General features: G+C 31.9%; 1 protein-coding gene across 1 annotated transcript; it reads right to left on the bottom strand.

Annotated features, from left to right (window-relative positions):
• Positions 1-1050: 1050 nt before the first annotated feature.
• Positions 1051-17347, bottom strand: LOC132756410 (uncharacterized). The gene is made up of 16 exons (XM_060747480.1): positions 16658-17347; positions 16106-16223; positions 15699-15793; positions 14870-15081; positions 14222-14338; positions 13476-13563; positions 12421-12485; positions 11958-11994; positions 8910-9016; positions 8486-8608; positions 7940-8088; positions 7561-7696; positions 6261-7176; positions 1958-5858; positions 1677-1746; positions 1051-1373 (listed from the first exon to the last, which is right to left on the bottom strand). Exons 1-14 carry the CDS (start codon positions 17286-17288, stop codon positions 2797-2799), a joined length of 5856 nt encoding a protein of 1951 aa, XP_060603463.1. The 5' UTR covers positions 17289-17347; the 3' UTR covers positions 1051-1373; positions 1677-1746; positions 1958-2796.
• Between the last annotated feature and the right edge of the window lie 6463 nt (positions 17348-23810).

Raw genomic sequence — 23810 nt, 5'->3', positions numbered from 1 at the left:
GTACTCAGCCCTCTAATATGGTTTGAAATAAAAAGTCAAAACAAGTATGATTATAAGAAACTCAAAGATAAAATAAGATTATAGCAAATGATCATGTTGTGACGTAATGAAAGTAATTAAAATATCTAAAATAGCGTAAAACATAGTAATTTATGTAAAAATAACTCATTTTACTTAACAAAAGAACACAAGCATTATATTTACAAATGTTAAGCAATTTACAAGAAGCAAATGTTGACATGTCCGGCAAATAAAATCATTCAATATTGCTCATTATTATGCTCATATATGGGAACTAAAATACTTTAAATTGGTAATTGTATTGTTATCTAGGAAAATCTTTCCTAATATGTCTAGTTTGAAAAGATGAATGCAACAACTATGTACTTATTCCCTATTACTGGTCGCATTTATTTGTTCATTTCTTAAAGCATTTTAGCATAATAGATCCTTAGATTTATTCACACCGTGTAGGAACTTATTAATTTTGATACGAAAAGCAAATTATAATTTAAAATTTGATATGGTTAGAATATAAATTACCTAATGCAATTCATGACAAACAAGATCAAAAATTGATTTCTACTTTACAATATTCATGAATCCGATCATAATATCATATTTATTTTACCTGCTAAATTTACAGAAAAACACTACAGAATAAGTCTGTAGTAGTAAACATATGCTATTTGATTGTCCATTCTCAAAATAAAGTATTTTGCTTCTTATATACAGACTATTATCTCACAGCGAATTAGTGTCAATAGTTAAACATAACTATTTGGATGTAACTACATCTCTAAACCATTTCATGTATATCTTCAACAGCCAATGTACACTCTTGAGTATTGCGTTCAACTGCCCCATTGCTTGTAAGAAGCGCCTTTACTGATGTGTCAGAAGATAGAAGGTGTAACAAAGCCTCGTGAAGGAATTTGTATTGCTCCTAAAATGATGATAACGTTAATATTACCAAACAGATTGTAACAATATAAACTGACAATTATCTCTGCATGCAATCTTATTTTTAAATCATGAAAAAAAAAACAACATATATGTTACCTTTGTTAAAATTATGCCCTTAAAGATGTAAAGGAATAAATATCAACGAGGCTGAGTTCGTTCAATACTTTTAATTGAAATGTCCATTCATTGTATGATCTCAGTATATTACTATATCAACATAAAGATCAAGTAGATTTAACCCAAGAGGTTAAAGTCACATCACATTCACAACTTCACATCAAGCACTTGTAAAAGCACCAATCAATATATAATCAGTATCAAGAAGATATCAATATGTAGATCAATATGAAGATTAATATGTAGATCAATAAGTAGATCAATAAGTAGATCAATAAGTAGATCAAGCCCTGAAACAAACAAATATAGCAATACTAAATACATGTACATACTGAGATCATTAACACACATCACAATATATACAATTTAAGTCATAGCATGATTATAACAAACATCTCACATCAAATAGCCAATATAACAGTCATTAAACCATTACATCAATTAATTACTTCTAAATTAATAACTGGACATTCCAAGTACTGTTTTCTGTATTATATTAAATATTAAATAATTCAATCCAGTGGCCTATTAAATGAATATAGTAAACTTATAAAATAGTAAAACAATAATATGACTTGTACAATTATACATACCAATTGTGGATTGGACTCAATGACACTCATACAAAAATCCTCTCAATCTTTGTGATGTTACTGCAACATACTGTAATTAAACATGTGCACAATAGAGAATGACAGTGATTTATATTAATTACTGCAAATAGATATTACTTTAAATATGCTGCCATTATCAGATGCATTGTAAACAAATCATGTACAATATACATGAATATCTTATTTAATAAACTTTAGACACACAGCTCATTTGTAACTCACTTAAACAAAGTAAGCAACCAATATTAAACTTCACCAACCTCAATCCAAAATCCAAAATCCTATTTAAGAATTAATAACCAATTTATTATTTTAAACAACTGAAAAACATGTCTGCCTTCTACCAAAAACTGATGACAACTCAGAAAACGGCGGGAACAATTACACGCATGATTAACTAATAAAACAGCCAAGGGAAATCACTCCTACAGATTTTAATCAATAAACTACAACTGATTATTTCCCTTTGGTTACACACTTCCCTGCTTTGAGAAAATGACGTCCCGTCATTGTCATGTCAAATGTCATTGTCATGTCAAATAGTAATGTCAAATAGTCTGTCAGTTAAAATATATTTAGCAACATTTCATGGAAGCAAACATTCCCCTTTATAAAGGTTATCCTACAATTATGAACAAAATGTTTGTCCTTCCATAAAATAACTATACATCATATCATTGTAACAGCATCAAAAATACAATGCTGTATTTTTAAACAATATACATTTCAATACAAAAAAATGGTTTTAATTTAAAGCATATAAAATCAGTATGTTTGCATAGTGTCTCAAAACGACATCAATTTTCTCTCGCAAATATCGCGATCAACGTGCTAGCATATAACGTCGCGAAAAAACAATTTCAAAGCAACAAAATAATCATACTTATTGCGAAAAAAACATATGCGTCATGTCGCGAATTATGATCAATAATCATATTTCCTGCAAAAAATATGCTCAACTTCTCTCTTCTCGCCCCTTCTTTGGAACATATGCGTCCTCGCAATAAATCAATATTAAAACACATTTAGTTATCTCAAATTTGTATTTATTGGTACAGTAAAGTACAATTTTCAATTCAATATCAATTCAATATAGCATTTATTTCATAATAACATCAACAATTTTCCTTGCAGTGTCTATTTCTATATTCTTCAACACACCTGAAGCAATCATAGATTCCAATGCTTGTAATCTGTGATCATACTGTGGTCTAGTGTTAATAATGCTATGCATATGATAGTCTTTGTATTTGTCTGGTACTCTCTTCGTTCTCTCTGATTTTCTAGTCGGTTCTGGTGGTAACTGTCGCTTTCGTTTCTTCACTCCAATTCCTTCTGTCTCCTGCTTCTTTACTGTCTCTCTGTCTATGTCTTGTAATGTTCTATCTTCTCTACATGTATTTTCTTCTGTCATAGTTTCATCTGTCCTACTTTCAGTTAAACGTTCTTGAATGTTGGTTTCATCTTCTGTCTCTACACTACAGGTTATATCTGAATCTTCTTCTATTAGGTGAAGTTGTTCTAGATGGTCAGTTTGAACATCTCTCTCCTCCTCTATTTTCTCTTCTTCAACCAGTGATTCTGCTTCTTTAGAATCGTTTGGTTCAGTAACTACTGCAGGTTCTTCTATTACTTGTACGCTGTCTTTGATTACGCCTGTTTCTTCAACATTTGTATCAATGAAAGGTACTTCTGTATCTACTTCCGATTCTTTCTCACTTTCAGTATGATTACATCTTGACTGATAGGCGTCCCCATCTATTTTTGTTTGTGAAACAAATATATCATCAATTTCATCATCTGAATCTTCTGAGTCTGTGACGTCACATGTTTTCTGTCCGGATGCATCCCCTTTATCTCTATCTTTCTCCTCTGCAGATTCTCTCTCTTCTGTCTCATTCACCTCTTCTATGTTCTCATTTGTTTCTTCTTGGTATTCAACTAGGAATAGATGATTTCTGTGTAGTGTGCGTTCTTTGCCGTTGTTTGATTTGACTAAATACACTGGAATGTCTTTTCTTGGTTGATCAATAACTTTATAAATGTCTTCTTCGAACTTGTCAGCTAACTTGTGTTTTCCTTCTTTATGAGCCAAAATCTTCACTAAAACAAAATCTCCTATCTCAATCTTTGCACCTCTAACTTTCCTATCATAGTATTTCTTCTGTTTCGCTTTTGCCAAATCCATGTGTTTCTGTACAATCTCCTTACTTCTATTCATTCTTTCTTTTAAGTCTTCTATATATTCCTGAGTTGTTTTGTTGATAGTTTTATCTTCTTTAGCTTGTTCAAAAGTTATATCAATGGGAAGTTTTGGTTTCCTGCCGAACATAAGCTCATATGGTGATACTTTGGTTGTCTCATGTGGGGTACAGTTGTATGCGAATACTAGTGAGTTGATGTACTTCTTCCAATCGCTTTTCTGTGAGTTTTCGAGAGTCCCTAGCATATCCAAAAGCGTTCTATTGAACCGCTCTGGTCCGGAATTACCTTGTGGGTGGTAAATTGAAGTATGAGATTTCTTAATGTTGGTGATTTCACAAAGTTCTTTTACAAGTTGAGATTCGAAGTTAGCTCCTTGATCTGAATGAAGTCTTGTCGGAATTCCGTAATGAATGATGAAGTGATTGTAGAAAGTTTCGGCAGTAGTTTTGGCAGTCTGATTCTTTGTTGGAATAGCTAATGCGAATTTAGTAAAATGATCCGTTATGACAAGTATGTTTCCATATCCTCCTTTTGATGATTCCAGTGTCAGATAGTCAAAACAAACTAATTCCAGTGGATAGGTTGTATGAACATTAACAAGTGGAGCTCTTGTGTTGGTTTGACTTTTACTTCTCAGGCATCTGTCACATTTTGAAACAAAACTATCAATATCTGCTGTCATTCCAGGCCAGTAAAATCTTTCTTGGATCAATCTTCTGGTTCTTTCTTTTCCTGGATGTCCTACATCAGTATGTAATCCATGTAAAATTTCTTCTTTATAAACATCTGGTATGCATAGTTGCTCTTTCTTGTTGTCATCTTCAGTTGTTTCTCTAAATAGGATTCCTCTTTTGATCTTTAAGTGGTTGAAATTCTTCTTCATAATCTGGTCTTTCTTATCAAAACATTTATCTGGAATGGTCTTATCTATCACTGCTATTCTCCATCTGTCTAGTAAAGGGTCTTCTCTTTGCTTCTTCCTTATTTCTCTCATCTCAATCTGGGCCATTGGTTGACTGGGGTCTTCTGTTGCATCTATGATGTTGACATTCATTGTTTGAGTCTCTGCATATGGAATACTTATTACACCACATATTGCTCTCACCATGCTGTTATCTATGGTTGTTCTTTCTTCCTGATCTTGAATGGTTGTATCTGTAGGATATCTGCTCATGGCGTCAGCATCTGTATTTTTCATTCCAGGTCGATAGTGTATCTCGAAGTCAAATTCTCCAAGCGCTGCTGCCCATCTTTGACCGGTTGCATCCAATTTAGCTGAAGTCAGCACATAAGTCAAAGGATTGTTGTCTGTATATATGGTGAAATGATTTCCAGTCAAATAATCTTTAAATTTCTCAGTTACTGCCCATTTTAATGCCAAAAATTCTAGTTTATAAGCTGAGTAATTCTTTTCCGATTTCGAAAGTGATCTTGAAGCATATGAAATAACTCTTTTATGTTCTCCTTGTTGTTGGTATAGTATCGCACCAAGTCCTATTGTCGAGGCATCCGTGTGTAGCTCAAAGGGTTTGGAGAAATCCGGATATGCCAATATAGGTGGGGATGATAATGTTATCTTCAGCTCTTCAAATATGTCTTGCTCTCTCTTTGTCCAATTCCATGGTTTAGTTGCCTTTTTCTTGCATCCTCTCTTTGAAGTGTTGTGGGGTATAAGTTCTGCTAGTGGTCTGGTGATTTTGCTGAATCCTTCAATGAATCTTCTGTAATAGCTGGCAAATGAAAGGAAAGAATGTAGCTCCTCTGAATTATTCGGTGTTGGCCAATCACGTACTTTCTGGATTTTGTCTGGATCTGTTTCTATGCCTTCACTGCTGACTACATGACCTAGAAATTTGACTCGTTGTTTGAAGAATTCACATTTTTCGGAAGCTAGTTTCAGGTTGCATGACTTCAGGCGAGTGAGTATGATATCCAATCTTTCGTTCGTAAGAGTCGCTGAAGATGATTAAATCGTCTAAATAGATGACACAGATTTTCAGGTTAAGATCTCCAAGACATTCCTCCATTAAGCGTTGATAAGTTGCTGGTGAGTTAGTTAATCCGAACGGCATTTTGTTGAATTCCCACAATCCTAACGGCCCTACTGTAAAGCATGTTCTTTCTTTATGTTCTTCTTCCACTTCTATCTGATGATATCCTGATTTCATGTCGATGGTTGAAAAATATTTGGCTCCATGTAGACAATCAAAGATCTCTTCTATTCTGGCAATGCATAGGAGTCTTTAATGGTTCTTTCATTGAGCATCCTGTAGTCAACACATAGCCTTAACTTTCCAGATTTCTTCCTAACTAGCACAATATTTGAAGCAAAGGGTGATTTTGAAGGTCTAATAATACCACATGCCAATAGTTGTTCTAGATGTTGCCTTACTTCATTTATCATTGATGGTGGAATCCTTCTATGTCGTTGCTTGAATGGTGTAGAGTCTAATAGATCAATTCTATGTCTCACCCTGTTACACTGTCCTATGTCTATGTCGGAAGTTGAAAATATATCCCTATGTGTCATTAAAAGTTGTCGTAGTCTTGTTCTTTGTTCATCTGTCAATGAGTTGTTATTGTCCAGATTCAATTCTAATACTATTCTGGCTCTTGCTCTGTCTAACTCTTCACCTTCCAATTTGTGTAATGCTTCATCTGTAATGTTAACTGGTTGTAATTCGCAAATCATCTCTTTAGGTGAAATTGTAGCCGTGTTGGTTGTAAGATTCGATAAGGTAATCTTCATACAATGGTTATTCCCATATTCATACTTGACTAATGCTGGTGTGACATCTATGAATTCTGGTATAGAAGCATCCTCAGTTTCCTGAAAAATGGCATTTGTCACGGGATGATCTATCTCTTTATCAGTATAAACATCAATGGTGATGGTCTCATTTGGCCTTATCAATACTTTATAGGGTGCGGCACTTCTTACAATGGCGATTCTGTTTTTGTTATGTTGCAGTTTTCTCTTTCTAAGCTCAATGGTTCTGAAACACAAATACCATGGTATATACAGTTTGCTTCTCTGTAAAAATTGGTCTCCAAAATTGTCCTTACATTCCTTTAGAAGTATGTCTAAAATGTTGGTTCCTAAAATGACTGGTGTTCTAGCTGAATAATTAGTATCCGGTACAATCAAAAATAAACAAGTGTGATTCTTGGACTCTGGAATTCCATTCGGTATACTGATATCTGCTTGAATGTATCCTAAATATGGAAGTGTTGATCCGTCAGCACATTCAATATGAATAATCTCTGTGAGTGGCTGTAATTCAATGTCTGACAAGTTATTCCTATAAAATGATTCCGCAATTAAGCTGCAACTGCTGTAATGTATTTATTGATGTTAAATTCAAATACAATAATGTGATATTCGTTTTTGGATTTGTCACTACTGCGCTTCAATTTAAAATTTAAAAAAAATCCATAAAAAATACAGAATGTTCATTACTTATAAATAGTTTTCGTAACTTTTTATGCTTAAATTGACACACACATTACATGAAACGGTGAAACGAACCATAAAACCTTTCGTGTTTTAATGTAAAATTGTAGCCAATTACACGAGAAAATGTAAACGAGGCGTTTTCTAAATCTTGATATTATTTTTCTTTGTTTCTTGTTTCTGGATAGTTTAATTAAAACCTACCTCTGTCTGTACTAAATTAACTCGATCTTCTCTTAAGTTTCTGACACAAGCAAATATGTCCACGGTCCCCTCAGCAACTCCCTCATTGGCTAATATATCTAATGCAAGAAATGTCCCTGTTCGTCCCACACCGGCACTGGAAAGAAAGTACATGAGTGACAATCATTTCTAAACCTGTACTCACAAATTTGTAGTTTCCTGAAATTGCTAAGAAACACAAACAGCTATAGTACATGTTTTACAATATTCTTATCATTGTGGTTTAGCTGTACAAAATGTAAAACAGGTTAAAATGTGTTCCAAACCATATTCAATGCAAGATAATAGTTTTTTATTTATTATATTTCAGTTTTAATATGACAAAGTATAGAAACCAAACCTGCAATGGACAACTATTGGTCCCAGTTCAAATCGAGGTATTCTTGTCAATTTCTCCCAAAACTCGATCATGCTATGGACATCCCGCGGTGTACCCTTGTCTGGCCAGGCTGTGAAATGCATCTGATAAAGTATTCTCTTTTCGGATTTCTGTAAGAAATTAAGCCATCCATTTCTAACATATAATTGCATTCAATAATCTCCTATTTGTATTTTCGTTCAGATATATTTTCTTATATTTTGTTTATTTTGCTAATGTTACTCGTACCTTGTTTTCAAATAAAGACAATTCCACGAACTACTGTGATATGACCATTCTGTAAACAATGCGTTCTTTAAAAAATCTGTAAGAGATTTTGCACTTTACATGACCTCTTATGAACAGATTAAATAAAACTGAATGAACAGTTTTCACATTTTTATTTTATTTCTTTTGTCTCGAGTGACATAGACTTCTACATTTTCCATGTTTTCTTTACTTCTGTAAGTATTAAATATTATTGTTTCGTTTTTTGAATTAAGCCGACTAAACATCTTATAAATATACCTCAACAGAGAAAATCCTGACTGTGAAACAAGGATATATCTCCTCAGACTGGCATTTTACTTTCACGTCTTCATACATGATGCATACATCTTTATCCGGCCAGTATTTGTCACATTTCTGAACCTGTGTTAGAATTTAGTCAATAAAATAACTTCAACATTACAGCGCAATAAAGCCAAAAGAGTTAATTTAATGTCATGTAATTAAATGTTTATACATTTTACTACATTTATATAAATATAACATGCTCTGACAAACATAAATAAAACATATTATACACGCTTTTCTGTTACAATGATCCAAATTATAATGTAAATCAACCCTTTCAACTACCTTGTTCTGTTAAATATATTACAAGCATATATACAATGTGCAAATAAATCAAAGAAAACAACTTAAGGGTATGAAAAGTGTTATAACGTACCCCAAGTTCTTCTAGATTTGTCAGCATGACTATTTTACAAACTCTTTCTTGCCAAACCATATTCCAGAATACACCAAAATCAGCTCCCATTTGCTTAACTGTTGGTCCTGTAAATTATTTATGTTATATAATTGAAATCCTTCTCGATACATTATGTGCTGTAACATTATGTAATTAATGACCACTTTAATAAGATACTACGTTAATATGCAACACTGGAATATACTCGAATTTCCAACTATTATTACAAAACTGTTTATGGTTTATGTACACTACTTAGATTATTTCAAGGTTGATAATCACAAAAATTAGTATGACTGGACCGGACAGTATGTCAAGGCTATAAACTGTTGGCAGTACATTTTTCTACTTTTTTAAAACCCAGATAAATTAGAGTGACATGTTCCAAAATCTAAAGCAGGCAAGACAATAACACATTGAACAGAGTAAGGTTTCAAATTATCGTAATTTTACTCTAGAGTTTTCTTATATGACTTTCAATAATGGTTTAAAGGAATAGGAATGGATGGATTGATGTCTGTCTAATATAAATATTCATCATTTAAAAAGAGGAACCATGACAGTTTTCCTATTGACATCAACCCTATAAGAGAGAAATTCGTGTTTTAAGACACTATTTTTTACTTGAGAAATAAGTTCATGGGCGCCGCCATTTTGGCGTTCTGTCATTCTCGCGAGACAGACGAGACCGAGATTGTGACGTGTAATACCCACTTCCGGTATAGGTGTACACGCTGGTACAACTGAAATATATCTTGATGAAGAACTTATTAATTTTATTGCGTACATTATATATTATTTATGAAAACATCATATGGAACTGAATTGCTTTAATTAATTAATTGAAGACGCCGCGACATTAATTATTATTAATTTTCAAAGATAAACCATAAATTTAAATTGGGTACTATGAGAAACTTCTTCAAATTGACGATATATCCTTTTATTTTGTACTTAATTTTCGCTAGACAAGCTGTCCAAATAGGGTACATCGCCGGTCATGTATCTTTTTTTCAGGTAAAATATCAACTAAATCCAATATATATCTACTTACCAAATTCCTTTCCCCGACAGATACGCATTTCTACTACCGTAAATTTAATCCAATAAAACAAAAAAATCATAAATCTACTTAATATTTAAAATGATTATTGGTAACTGAAAAAAATGTGTTGCTATTTTATGACGTGCTGTAATTTACTACAGTATAATTTGACAGGTGTGGAACCTAATTCCCCCTAAGGTCATTCAGTTCACTGATGAAGCGTAAAAAAATAGATGTCTATTTCGTCATTAGAATATTTGACAAGGGTGATTAACCAATCAGGGCAACATTGTGCATGATCAAAAGGTCTGTCGGCACAGAGGCATACAAGGAGCAATAAAAATCGTCAGTACACAGTGTGACAGGAGCATTTGGTGCAAATTAGGAACAATTAAAATGGACAATGCGCAGTATTAGACATAAGTAGTAAAAACCAGCAATTGTGTGAATAAATTATGCAAATTAGACTTTTGAGCAGCCAATAAAAATGATTTGCCTGCAGTTAATATTAGGCTACGATTACGATGCGCAGCATCATACGTTGACAGACATGTTAACAATTTACTTTTCAAAAGAGTTGCTTATATTTTTGAAATGTGTACATCAATTATAACATATGTTCACACCTTTAAATTTGAAAGTCAGAATCAAACTGCAAAAATTTAATTATATGTACTATTAAGAACACGTTTTAGTAGGGTTTTTATAATGGAAGTGGCTAGCGTACGGGCCCGTACGGCTAGCCAAAAGTTTTAGCCGTACGTGAGTCACGTACGACTAGCAAGGACACGCTGTATTGGCTAGCCGTACGGCACTTTTCAAAATTTTATGGAAGTCGAAAATGCATATATGTTATTTTATGACTTTAAGCGAGGATTTTAACCAAGAAACAGCATTAATTGTCTTTGGATGTTAACTTTTTAGAGATTAATCGCCTTGATCGCTATATATATCGATCTTTGTCATCGCAAGATGTCGAGAAAAAAAATCCTTTGCTTGCATTTACACCAATTGAAATAGTTTACAAAATTTTGATAATAATCCTTTTTTGTTTCATTAAGTTTAATTTTCGACACCTTTTATATGAAAAAAAAAAACAACAAACACTGAAAATGATTGTTGTTAGGCTCTTGATAATTGCGACAATTACCGACGGTACTGTATAGAAGTTTGTCCATCAAGGAAAGTTTGCATGTTCCGTGAAAGGCATTCTAAAATTCTATTGTCAGTCCCTGGATAGGTTTTAATAAAGGCTGATTAATTGATTGACTGTGCTTTTATGTTCGATATTTATCTACTGTTTTGAAAATTATATAATTATTTTTGCATTTCACCGTTTTTTTTTTCATTCAATGTTCTTTTTATTCATTTATTCCACTCCGATCATTTTTTATTCGATCCATGTGCTTAAAATTAACAAAAATGATTTAATAATTCATACAAATAAAACAACAAATGATAAGCATGAAAATCAACAATTTTATAACGTTCGACTTCCATATAATTTTGAAAAGTGCCGTACGGCTAGACAATACGTACAGTGCGTCCTGGCTAGTCGTTCGTGACTCACGTACGGCTAGAACTTTTGGCTAGCCGTACGTTTCTTTATTTTTTATTTATTTATTTTTTGATATTGTTACGTATTTTGAACCATAAAAAATCTCCTCTACACCTCCTGTGAAAATTAAATTGTCTGGTCATTAATATTTCCTTACGATTCAACTATATTTATCATGAATCTATAGATGTTGGGAAATGACATCACGCGCACCTGTTTTTATACGGCCAATACACAAACATGGCCGCGCTTACTGATTTGTAGAAATCGGTGATTTAGCGATTTAAATTTTGTTATCATTCGTTTAATATTATTATTTGGCGGCAGAAAATTTGCAGATTTATTATTTATAGTATTCTTTTTCTGAAATCAAGTTTTTATTCTAACCTTGTCTTTCCCTTTAAAGGAATTGTAAAATACTTACCTAAAGATGCTATATAAACCTTCTGTCTTTTATAACCCTAGAAGCAAAAAACAGATTTAATAATACATATAACACAACAGAATGTAGTTGACTCCAAATAAATATAATAGACGTAATTGATTGGTCTGTTAAACCCTATAATTTTATATATAATGTCGAGAAATCAAAATTTCTTACTGATGATTATAGAATTAATAAAAAAATGTAGCAAATCCTCACCACATTAAATAGTCCGTATAGGTATGAAGTATGAATAAATTATTCCTTTACCAAATTAATATAAGTACAACTTCTCAAAACAAAAACGCATTAAGTCGTTAGTTTAACGACCTAGAGCTTTGAGATAAGACAGCAAATTATACGGAATCGCATCATATGTAATTCATTTTTTATATCGAGTTGCATATAAATATAAAGAAGTGGAATGTTTAAACGAAAATATGTTTTAAACGGCCTGACTTACGTCTATATAGCTGGCATTGATGTAGTCTGATTCTCTGTCGTTAAGAATAACTCTTTTGTTGTCATCTGAAACAAATGATCATACAATGCGGTATTTAATCACATGTCTCTGCTGCCTGATTCCATGAAAACTGCATGGTGCGGTTTAGCTTATGCAAATATTATGCGAGCAAGCCTATTTTCCGCACGTCAAAAGGGAAAGCATAATATCAGTATCAGTTGATCGCTTGTTCTATTTCTATGTGACAATTGTTCTCTGGCCTGTTTACAAATGGTCATATGTCTTTCAATACTAGTTTAGATATCATGTGGAATTAGTAATCAGTCACTAGCGGATAAAGTGGTAAGTACTGAAAAGTTTTAACTGAGAGGCCATTTACGTTGATTTACAGACGATATAAAAAGAAGACTGTTTAAAAAATTGACATACAAATCATAGAAATAAAAGAGATTTGACGAAGCAAAGACAACGGACATGTTTTGTCTTTACAAAATAAGTGATATTATCCGTAAAATTAGAAAAGATTTTTTAGAAGAATTCAAAAATACTATATGAAAGTAACCACACATTGTATTGTTTTTCATATATATTTTGTTTTCATACAAGCATCTGAAAGTAAAGTCGTTCTATATAGTAAGAACTGTAGTTCAATGTAATAAATAGCGGCATAAGTCTTAAAAATTAGGGACTTTGTTACTTAGACACATTTCATCGAAAATAAATTGAGATTAAAGAAGATTTACACATTTACCATAATTTGATCAATGATATAATGAATTTTAACCAATATGAAAGCAAAATGAATGATTCTAATGCTTTGTTTCTTTTAGAATAGGACAAAAAACAGGACGTGAAAAGAAAGGTTACAACACCTCCACTAAATTTGTCATTTGTATGCATTTAAACAGAATGTAAACTACTTTGATAATGTAAAAAATTCCGCTAGTAAGGCAAACAACATTAATTATTATCAATAAAAACTTCTATAACACATAGCTGGCTCAATATTGTAATTTCAGATTGTCTTAATTTGATATATTTGTATGTTAACTTACAAGGGTAAATATCTTTATATCGATTTTTCAATACGTTTTCTGCCTTCTGTGAGTCATGGAACGGTTTAATGAGTCCATGCGGTAAACTCTGAAAGTACAAATGTAACTATTTTGATATATAAATATTTCTGTACTTCAAATGGTATGAAACTATGTCTGACTCAACTGGTATTCAGAATGACGTTAAAAGATAGCGGGAAATAAATGTTATTCAATATATAGCTTAGTCAAAGATGTGTTAATAAATAATATAGAGTCAGCATTGTCTAAAACAATACATTTCCTGCTTTTCTGTTTCCTGTTTTAAAGCAAAGGACACGCGAAAGGAAGTGTGGTATCTACAATTATCATTTAACTTCCTCTTTGTGCTACTGAAATCTATTCATTATTTTGCTGTGCAGCAATGATAATAATAATATTTTTATTAAAATGAAACTTAACACTCTTTTGCATGTCAATGAAAATTGACTATGGATATGAACAAAAAAATATGTATTGGCATTTTGTATTACGTTAACTTTCTTAAAATAAAAGAAACTGTTTATAATGTGTTCTATGCATTTCAAAAAATAAAAAGTTTTAAAAAATAAATTTATTTTCTTTCTTAGCTAAACTCAAATAATGGTACACGCATTTAGTTCATAAATGCCCCTTAATACATTCAAAACAAAAATAATGATTCTAAATCACTATATGCCTAAAGATATGAGAAATAAACATGAGATAAAGCTATTTTACAACTTTACCATAAATTCTTCTATGTACTCAATATCCGTTTTGCTCTTAATAAATGCTTTGAGTTGATTAACTGGGACTCTTCTTCTCAAATAGTATTCTGCATTGGCGTATAAACAGTCGTTAGCCTAAATTTTATAAATCACAAGTCTTAGATTATATTTTAACAAGTATCAATATATTTTTACAATATTTATTGGCAATAAATATCTCATTAAAAAGCTATGTTAACTAACTAGTTTTTTGCTTTTGATACAAAAACTTTAAACAATGTTTGAAATAAGAATAACAGAAAAACAAAGACCAAACAAACACAAAATTTCAATACACCTTGCTGTAACAGAACTGAATGGAACAACTATTTAATTTTTATGTGTACAATGGAGATGATTGTATTCAAATATTTGACTTTAAACAATATTTATAGGCTATTTGACAATGAACTGTACAATGTGGAAATATATTTGGATGAGTTGGTGAAACATTATCGCATGACTCGCCAGGCGAGTCCAAGATAAGTAGGAGTAGTGCAATGTAACCCCATAATGTACCTGATCGATGTTTAATGTTTAATATGATTGTCGGTTCAGAAAGGTTTTATTTTTTCCCAATATTCTTTCAAAGCTCTTAGTAAATTTTTTTATCCAAATCTAATATACCGTTTCATTGATATTAGCAGCCTCAGTCATGTCGTCTTCTCTGTCATCATTAATATCGGGTAGTTGTTTTCCCTCAATAAATGCATATTCGGCACCGTTAACAGTTCCCAGTGAAGGTAAATCACCGGCATTTATTGCTACATCCCCAATATCATCTAAATTTGCATACACGTGTCTTTGTGGGCTGTTTTGTTCTCTTCGGTTAGTCTCATCTATATTAACAAAACGAAAGGTGAAACATGAAATTTAATTAAATTCAACATAACCATTCTTTACTGTTTCCTAAATAAAAATCGCAATTACACTCAATTTTGTTGCTAGTGATTTTCTTCTTTTACCTTGATACGTTAGTCCGTCGACCTCTTTTTTTTTGTTGAATCATGTTGAATATATTATTTATTGTAAATGCATTTTATCTTCTGTTTTTTAAAATACATTTACAAACCAGAATATTTATTTAGTAAATAATATTTTCCAATAATAATTAGTCTGGATACGACCCAATTTCCTTTTAGATCATATAACATAATATTACGTTCCTTATGTATTTTCTATATTAAGAGGTCAATATCACTATACAAAGTATTTCGTTGGAATTACAGTTAAGATTTTTATCATGGTACAAAACAAATGACAAACAGAGTGTATTAATTCTACAATGATTACTTAAGCGCCATGTAAAAAACTCTATTCACATCGGGATGTTAAATAAAGAATTTTGGAAAAATTTCCTCCTTTCGCATTTTGTTCTTGTCCGCGATATATTTTTATATTGCTTAATATATTATTGCTATATTATTGCAATTAAATTGTTTTAGTAATACTATACGTTCACAAAGTAACATTTCCTCTGCTCTTCTCGCTTGTTTATAAGTTATGGACTCTCCTAAACTCCTGGTTATACGATTTTTCTGATGTATATACCTGAAACAACAATGAAGCTTCCGATAACAACATTAATTACATTTGGCTTATTTTCCTATTTATCTATCTAGATTTGTGATATAATATATGAAAAAAAAAGAAATGTGTAGAAAACATAGTATTACATAAAAATAGTTCAAAACGAAGCATAATGCACATTAGATGTAACGAAAAACCAAGAACACTTAAGTTTTATTGGTTTAACACACGAAATGGTTTTGTATCTCCCTCATCATTAACTAGGATTCAATCACTTTTAAGAGCATATGTAATGTATATTTTTCAGGATAACAATAATTATGTAACTTATACCTTTTACGAACAAATATCCATATCAAGCCAGCCATTATTATCAGAATAAGAAGCATAACAATCATCAAAACTTTATGTATAGGTTTTAATAGGCTAGTTGAAAATCCGTCTTCATGATCTGTAAAAATAACAAAAAATAAAGATAAACCTTTAAATTAACTCATACAGATGATATATATTAACCACAAATCTTCTTTCTGGTATGTTATTGAATCAAAGAAACACAACTTACACATCATATTATTATTTCTCTTCTAGGTACAGATATCAGACTTTCAATTGAATCTCTAGAACCTGTTAACAGTTTCGGATACACTATGCTAAGTATTTCAGGAATCACATGAGCCTATTACTCTATCGCATGGTTAATTAGAAAAAAATCTTCTGCACGTACTGTCGCATTTGTTTGCTAAGTATCCCTGTTTGCATCCTTTATTACATTTTTCTGTTACAGAATGGCAAGTTAAACTTAAACAGTTTTTGCTACAGTTCTGTTCATATGGTGGCCAATAAATGGATAATTGCAACAACCATTACACTGCCCTGACTTACCACAAATACAATTCTTTGAACAGTCACACTTGTCATCAATACAGCCGCTAATGCAAATCCCATTCTCCTTATTGCATGTGCCATTCAAGCATTTACTGGAACATGTATTATTACAATAGTTTCCCCAATAACCTTGTTTGCATCCTAAGTCGCACAAACCGCTCTTTACATTGCATGAATCATTTAAGCAATTCGAAAGGCAGTTTTGAAACTCGCATTTACTTCCATACATTTTGTCTGTGCACTGTTTACAGTTACCAGTTTTTATGTCGCAAGATGTATCATCCTTACAGTAACCACATTGCTCGCTACATGTAATACCAAAGAAACCAACCGGGCATGAATCACAGATGGTTCCATTCGTACATTCAAAGCAATGTGAGTAACACCTTTCATTACATTGAGGGCCATAAAACCCACTAGAACATTTTGCACAGTTTCCATTCATAAAGCAATAATTGTCTTTACAGTAATATGGACATTTCTTGGTGCAATGTTTGCCATAATATCCTATTTTGCAGTTGTTGCAATTACCTGCCATATCACATGAATCTAAACAGTTTCGAGGACATGTAATGTTACAATATTTTCCGTGAAATCCTGAAACACATGAAAAACATGATTGATCCATATGACACTGTTTATTCAAACATTTTTTTGAACAATTATATTCACATTTTCGACCCCAAAGTCCATCTTTACATGATTGGCATTCCGCATCTGATTTGCAAAGTATGCAGTTTTTCAAACAATTCATTTTACAATCAGTGCCATAATAACCAGGACTGCAGATTTTAGAACAGTTTCCTTTTAGACATTTTGGTTCACAAATACTACCATAATACCCATCTTTGCATTTCGTGCACTTAGTTTTTGATGAGCATGAAATACAATTATCCGGACAATCAATGTCGCAGTTCTTTCCGTATTTTCCGTCCACACAATGCGTGCATGGCCATTTGTAAAATGGCTTACATTGTAAGCATCGGCCCGTCCATTTGTCACATTTGTTATCAAGGCAACCAGGAGAGCAGTTGCCTGTCATTCCAAAAAATCCAGTATTCCAAAAAGTGCAACTGCCATTAAAATCACAAGTCAAGCATCCGTCAGTGCATTTTGAATTACAGTCTTTTCCAAATGTTCCCGGGATACACATATTACAGCTAGGTCCTGTATAAAATTCCGTGCATCTACAATTACCAGTTCTGAGTTCACAAATACCATCCTTGCATCCGGGGGAGCATTTCCTATCACATACTTTACCGAAAAACCCTCGCTTACATGTGATACATTCATTTATTATTGAACAAGTTGCACAATTGTCTAGACAAGATGCACATATAGAACCGGAGTTAAATGAACCTTCCGGACATTTCTGACAAAATGTACTATTCCGAAACAGTCCTTTATCACAGGTTAAGCAATCATTAAACGATGTGCAATTCTTGCATCCCGTCGCACATTTTGAACATGAATCACCATGTCTGAAATACCCATTATTACATTGGAAGCACTCATCAGGTGATGAACACATTTTGCAACCAAAGGTGCAATTGTGACACAACACGTTATTGTCATTCTTATGTTTATAATACCCAAAATTACATTCTTCACAAGTATCGGCTGATGAACAAGCATGGCATCCTTTTGTACAGCGATAACATTTCTCATTCTGCATGAAAAATCCTACTTCACAATCGTTGCAGTAACCGTTTGATTTACATTTACAGCCTTCCTGGCAAAACAACTGCGTTGTTACTAAAACGACAAAAGTTTTAACTAAATAAATACTCTGATTAATCAACTGTTGCAAGTTAAGGATAACAAACCCTGGGCATGATTTGAAATCTCTTCTAATTACTTTTATTTTTAGGTAGTATAATGCATTTATTATTCATATGAAATAAGCAATTTTTACCATCTAATAGAGTAACACTATGAAACAAGTGCTCGATGCATTTCTTCCGAAACTAAAACCAGTGTCCATATTAAGGGCAACTAAAATACTTAATTCGAAAACATCTCCAGAGATATATTAATGAGTTGTATAGTTCAACACTTTTACCATCTAGTTGTTTGGCTACAACAATTTAAATATGATACATGTACGGAATAATGCTTGGTCGGACAAACTTGCATTAGCAAATCATTCTAAGTACATTTTCATTGTTATTTACACCAAGGTACTTTGTCTTTGCATTCCGTGACGAATCGTTTACTAACTTAAGAAAATAAGTTGCTCATACTTGCATTTGAACCTCAGAACTCTCGCATCCTACGCGGGCAAATTACCCATTGATCACAACAAGCAATAGCTTGTTCAAGTCAAAAACAACCAAATTAGTCCTTATTTTAAAAAAAAAATAACAGAGAATTTAATCCTTAAATTTAGGATTACATAATCACTGGTCTTAAGAAAAATTTAACAGGAAAATACCCACCAGTGCATTTTGTGACCAAAAACAGAACTGTCAATAAACAGTAAGGCATCTGAAAAATATTAGAATACTGTTAAATTATATTCTTATTGTTTTTGCAGAGTAGAAAACACGACATGTGATATTGATGTGTTAACCAATTTTTCTATTTTTGTTTTACAATGTTAAAGTGTTAACCACGTAAAAGAATAGTAACGCTCAAAATACGAGGGGCGATCAATATAACCGTTGACTGTGCTTATATTTTTGTTAAGCAATCATAATTCATAAAAATCAAATGGACGGAAACAACAATTTAATTTACACTTGTACAAGAAATGACGTGTCGTGCAACACTCACTACTTGTCGAAATAGCTTCAGTTAAATTCAATACATCTCTGATGTCGATAATCCACTGATTAAATATGGTTTCGTACAACACTTGGGGATACTGCTGTTTAAATGATTCAAATTTATAACATTTTAAATGCTTTTCGATCGTAGGAATTATAACAAAATCAAAAGGCGCGAAGTCAGGTGAAACGGGCGGATGCTTAATAAGCTCAACTCCCCAGAAGATTTATTTCTAATTGTGTGGACGTAGCAGTTTGAGCCGGAGCGTTATTCTGGTGGAGTAGAAACTCATCTTATTCTATTTCGGGCCGTTTGTTCCGTATGACACGCATAACGTCACTTCGAAGAAGCTGTATTAAATGCAACAGAAGAACGTCGATGATAAAGTGAAAATATTATATTCTTTTAATTTGTGGATTATTCTTTTCAGTTAATTGGTAGTTCAGTTTTTGTATAAATATTACCAAAACTCATAATATAACAAGCTGCTTATTTACTATATTTCAATACAATCATATAAGCTGGTTATACAACATGAATGGCAATCATTTAAAATAAGTATTAAAAGAATACCTTTGAATAATAGTTAGCATTGAAGGTAGATCGATTAGGTATTGGGTGGCAAAGTATCATTCCTCTCCTATTACAAAACATCGCATGCATCTGTTTCCCAGCGGATATTGATACTCTTGACTTTTACGTTGCAGTGTGAGCCGGAGCGTTATCCTGGTGGAGTAGAAATTTATCTTATTCTATTTCGGGCGTTAAGTCAGGTGAAACCTAACGTTTCCCCGGATTTTTAAGTGTTTCTAAGTGTTTATAAAAAAGGGTTGTTTCTTTATGCGCTTAATAATAAGTTCATTATGAAAATTTGGACTGAGGCGCGTTACCATGGTTATGAAAATGGTTGTCAGTCTTAAAGTTGCGTTATTACCAATTTGAATTCTCATTGTTTTGAAAAGGAATAAAAACACAATCAAATGATACAATTTCAATAACAATTGCTTCTGAAATGTAAAAATGAGGATATTACGAATATATTGAACGCAATTCGTACATCGTACATATTTATATATCGCATGTAAGCACTTTCACAGCAATTTCAATTAACGATGTTTTGTATGTACCTTAATTAAACGAACTAATGTATTGCCATTATAACGAAGTACAAAAATAAGCCCATGTCAGTATTCTTTAAAACAACTGACTTCTTTTTTAACAAATACTGACTCCCTCTGAAAGAAATGAATTTCATCGTAAACTGTACTATGTCCCACCTCGCTCCCATTGTTTCTATCTCAAACAGATTATTAACTTTTATTGTTGTTGCAACATTAGTGGTACATTTTCTTTTCTGTGACATTTACCACACCTTGACATGTTCATCCTATTCTTTGGTTTCAAATCTTTAATCCAAGTTGAAGTATAAACATAAGCTTACACATTATATTTTTATCATTAAGACTATTTAAGAAATATAATTAAAAGACACAGCATTTCGCATCATCCTCTCTCTATAAACTGAAGTTAAGACATAATGTGTCTCCATCTTATCTGAAACCTTATTATATCGACGCGGTCAGATTTCAAGAGAAACAGGTGTTGACTATAAAACAATCTGTCTGTAACATGTATCTGTTTTATTTCAATAAATGCCATAAGAAATGTGATTTATAAATTTTCAAATATCATTCTCTAAATATTATTGAAATATCTCTGCCTTTACAAAAAAATAAGGAAGAAGTGATGTATAGATTATACAGCGAATTGTCCGTGACAATATCTCGATACGTTTTGTCCTTACCATTGATTACATATAATAAACATATTTCAAAATATTTTAAGATATGTTATGCCTTCCTGTGTTGTTAACCGAATAATTTACTTATCATGAATTATCCTATATAAAGATATGCATATCATTTTTAGGGAACTAAAATGTGAAATAAAAACTGTTAAAACTTTACAAACTTGGTTTAGATTTTAAACTGAAAATGTTAAAACATAAAACCGAAGTTGAATTTGTAAAATGAAGAACATACACAGTTTTAAATGGTTTATTAAATGATTGAGGCCTAGTAGATCGAATATCTTCGAGTCAGACATATAATTAAATTAACTTACCGTTCACTTTTCTATGTAGATGTTATCCGAAAAAGTTGAAGTTGCTTAAAGCTTTTGTCTTAGAATCATGCTATATTTTGTTTGATAATAACAGATATACGAGTGTATATTTAATTAAGCAAATTGATATTGTGTCTAGATGTAAGGGTTAACACAATTTAACAACTTAAGCGAAGACGAAAACAATAGTATGTATGATTAATTATATATGACCAATAAAAGGAAGAAAAAAATGAAGACATTTACATATATATAAGAATGACACTTGTATCTATAGTACACTGTTTAGAATTAAAATTTCGTAACTGCCTCACTGGTTTTTTTTTATCTACTACGTTATTATAATAAAACTGAAAGCCATTGATGCATCTTTACATTAAGCAGTTAATTTTGCTATAATAGGTCAATCAATAAATAGTGGCTGATTTTGTGCAGATTAACAGACTTTTTAAACTAGTTAATTATGCAATTTATTTCATATCCTTATCTACTTTCGTAATTCTTTTCATTGTGTGTCAAATTGTGCATGAAACTTGCATTGCGGTATGAAAGGTCGTATATTGACAATAACGCCTCATATTTAGCAGATCTATGGTTCACAAACACTCTTACTGACTAAAGGAATATATTACCTATATAACTTTCATTGCAAGGAATAATTCATTTTGATAATCAAAAAAAGAATAAAGGATGGCTTCTTATTATTAGACAACAAACCTAAGAAAAGCCAATTCGGGTAACATTAATCATTGTGAAAGCAACATTGTCGTGTTAGGCGGTTCAGAAAGCTAAATAATGTCAAATCATTTTTTTTTCATTATAGTGTGAACAGAAGCGATAACATTTTCCTGGAAATACGTTTTTTTAGCTTTGAAATATACTTTTATGACGATATGTTTAGCACTCATGTTACACTTTGATATAGAAAATACAATAAAAAAGGAAGTTAATGCTCTGAAAGATGACAATTGTGAATAATAATATACAATATATACAATGGATATTGTTTAATATATTTTATAGAACAAAAATACAAATTTTGTAATATAAATATATAAGTATTAGTTAAACAATAGGTTGAAGATCGTGACTGTCTTTATGCATCGCTTCATATGTTTCTTTTTACTGTCTAAATACCATTGCTTCATTACTTTCAGAAAATTTCTTTACTTAATGAAAACCTTGAAAATATTGAGCTGATCTGTGCATCTCATGCACGACCCGAAGCCGACCACCAACTAGCAAAAATCTCTTAAGACGATGAAAACGTTTATTCCTTGAAAAAAATGAAATGTTGTAGTTTTATGGGATTTGTTTTCAATTATTCTTCATTGAAAACTCACAGTCTTTTAAATTATGTTACACAATCTCTCTCTTATTTGTATCAAAATAGATATTGCTTTATGGCAGCTGCCTGCAGTGACCATATCTTGATTGAGGTTTTATAAAACAAAAGGTTATAGGCAGGGCAATATACTTCCAACGTTAATTTGATTTTGTAATCAAATAAATTTTTTAATGTAATAGTAAAAAAAATTCTTAACTAGAGAAGATAACCATTAAATATATGGTTGTAAGTTACCCTTAATGCACAGAAATTTATAACCATGTATGCATGATTATTTTATTAAACTTTAATGCGTTGAGATCTATAGTGAAACAGGCAAAATAACAAAGCCCTTGTCACACGAAAACAAAGAGATACTTACGAATACAAAGAGAAGTATTACTTTGTACCATTTATATATACTGACTGAAGACAACAATTATGTTGGTTTTTAAATGAGTAAATGTAAAGAAAGCTACAAATAACATTATCTTAGTTATTCAAATGCACAAAATATGTGAAATAAGAGTTATCGTAGTTAACAAATAAAGTGAGACCCCCTTATTTTACACCAGGGTTAAGTAACTATATTGTATTATTGCCTGTCTAGGTGACATCTGGGACAGGGAAATATTGACGCCAACATTCATAAAACTTTGATAGGATTCTTCAAGGCAATGTTTCATGTCAAATATCTAAGCTAAACATAAAATATTTGCGGGCACATGCAAATATGTTCTTATTACGTTACTACTTTGATAGGATTCTGCAAGGAAATTCTTCATGTCAAATGTCTAGGCTTAACATAATATTGTTACAGTAATATCTTTCGGGCATATGAAAATGTATTTATATATGTAGTAGAATGCAAAAATGGGGCTTCTTGACGTTGACGTCGTTATCGAGAAAATGCGAGATCGTTGACGCCAT

Source organism: Ruditapes philippinarum, unplaced genomic scaffold (assembly GCF_026571515.1).
Source record: "Ruditapes philippinarum isolate M1 unplaced genomic scaffold, ASM2657151v2 ctg277_1_1_1_1, whole genome shotgun sequence".
Classification (NCBI taxonomy): Eukaryota; Metazoa; Mollusca; class Bivalvia; order Venerida; family Veneridae; genus Ruditapes; species Ruditapes philippinarum.
The sequence above is the reverse complement of the archived record's forward strand: the minus strand, read 5'-3'. Positions and strand labels throughout refer to the sequence as shown.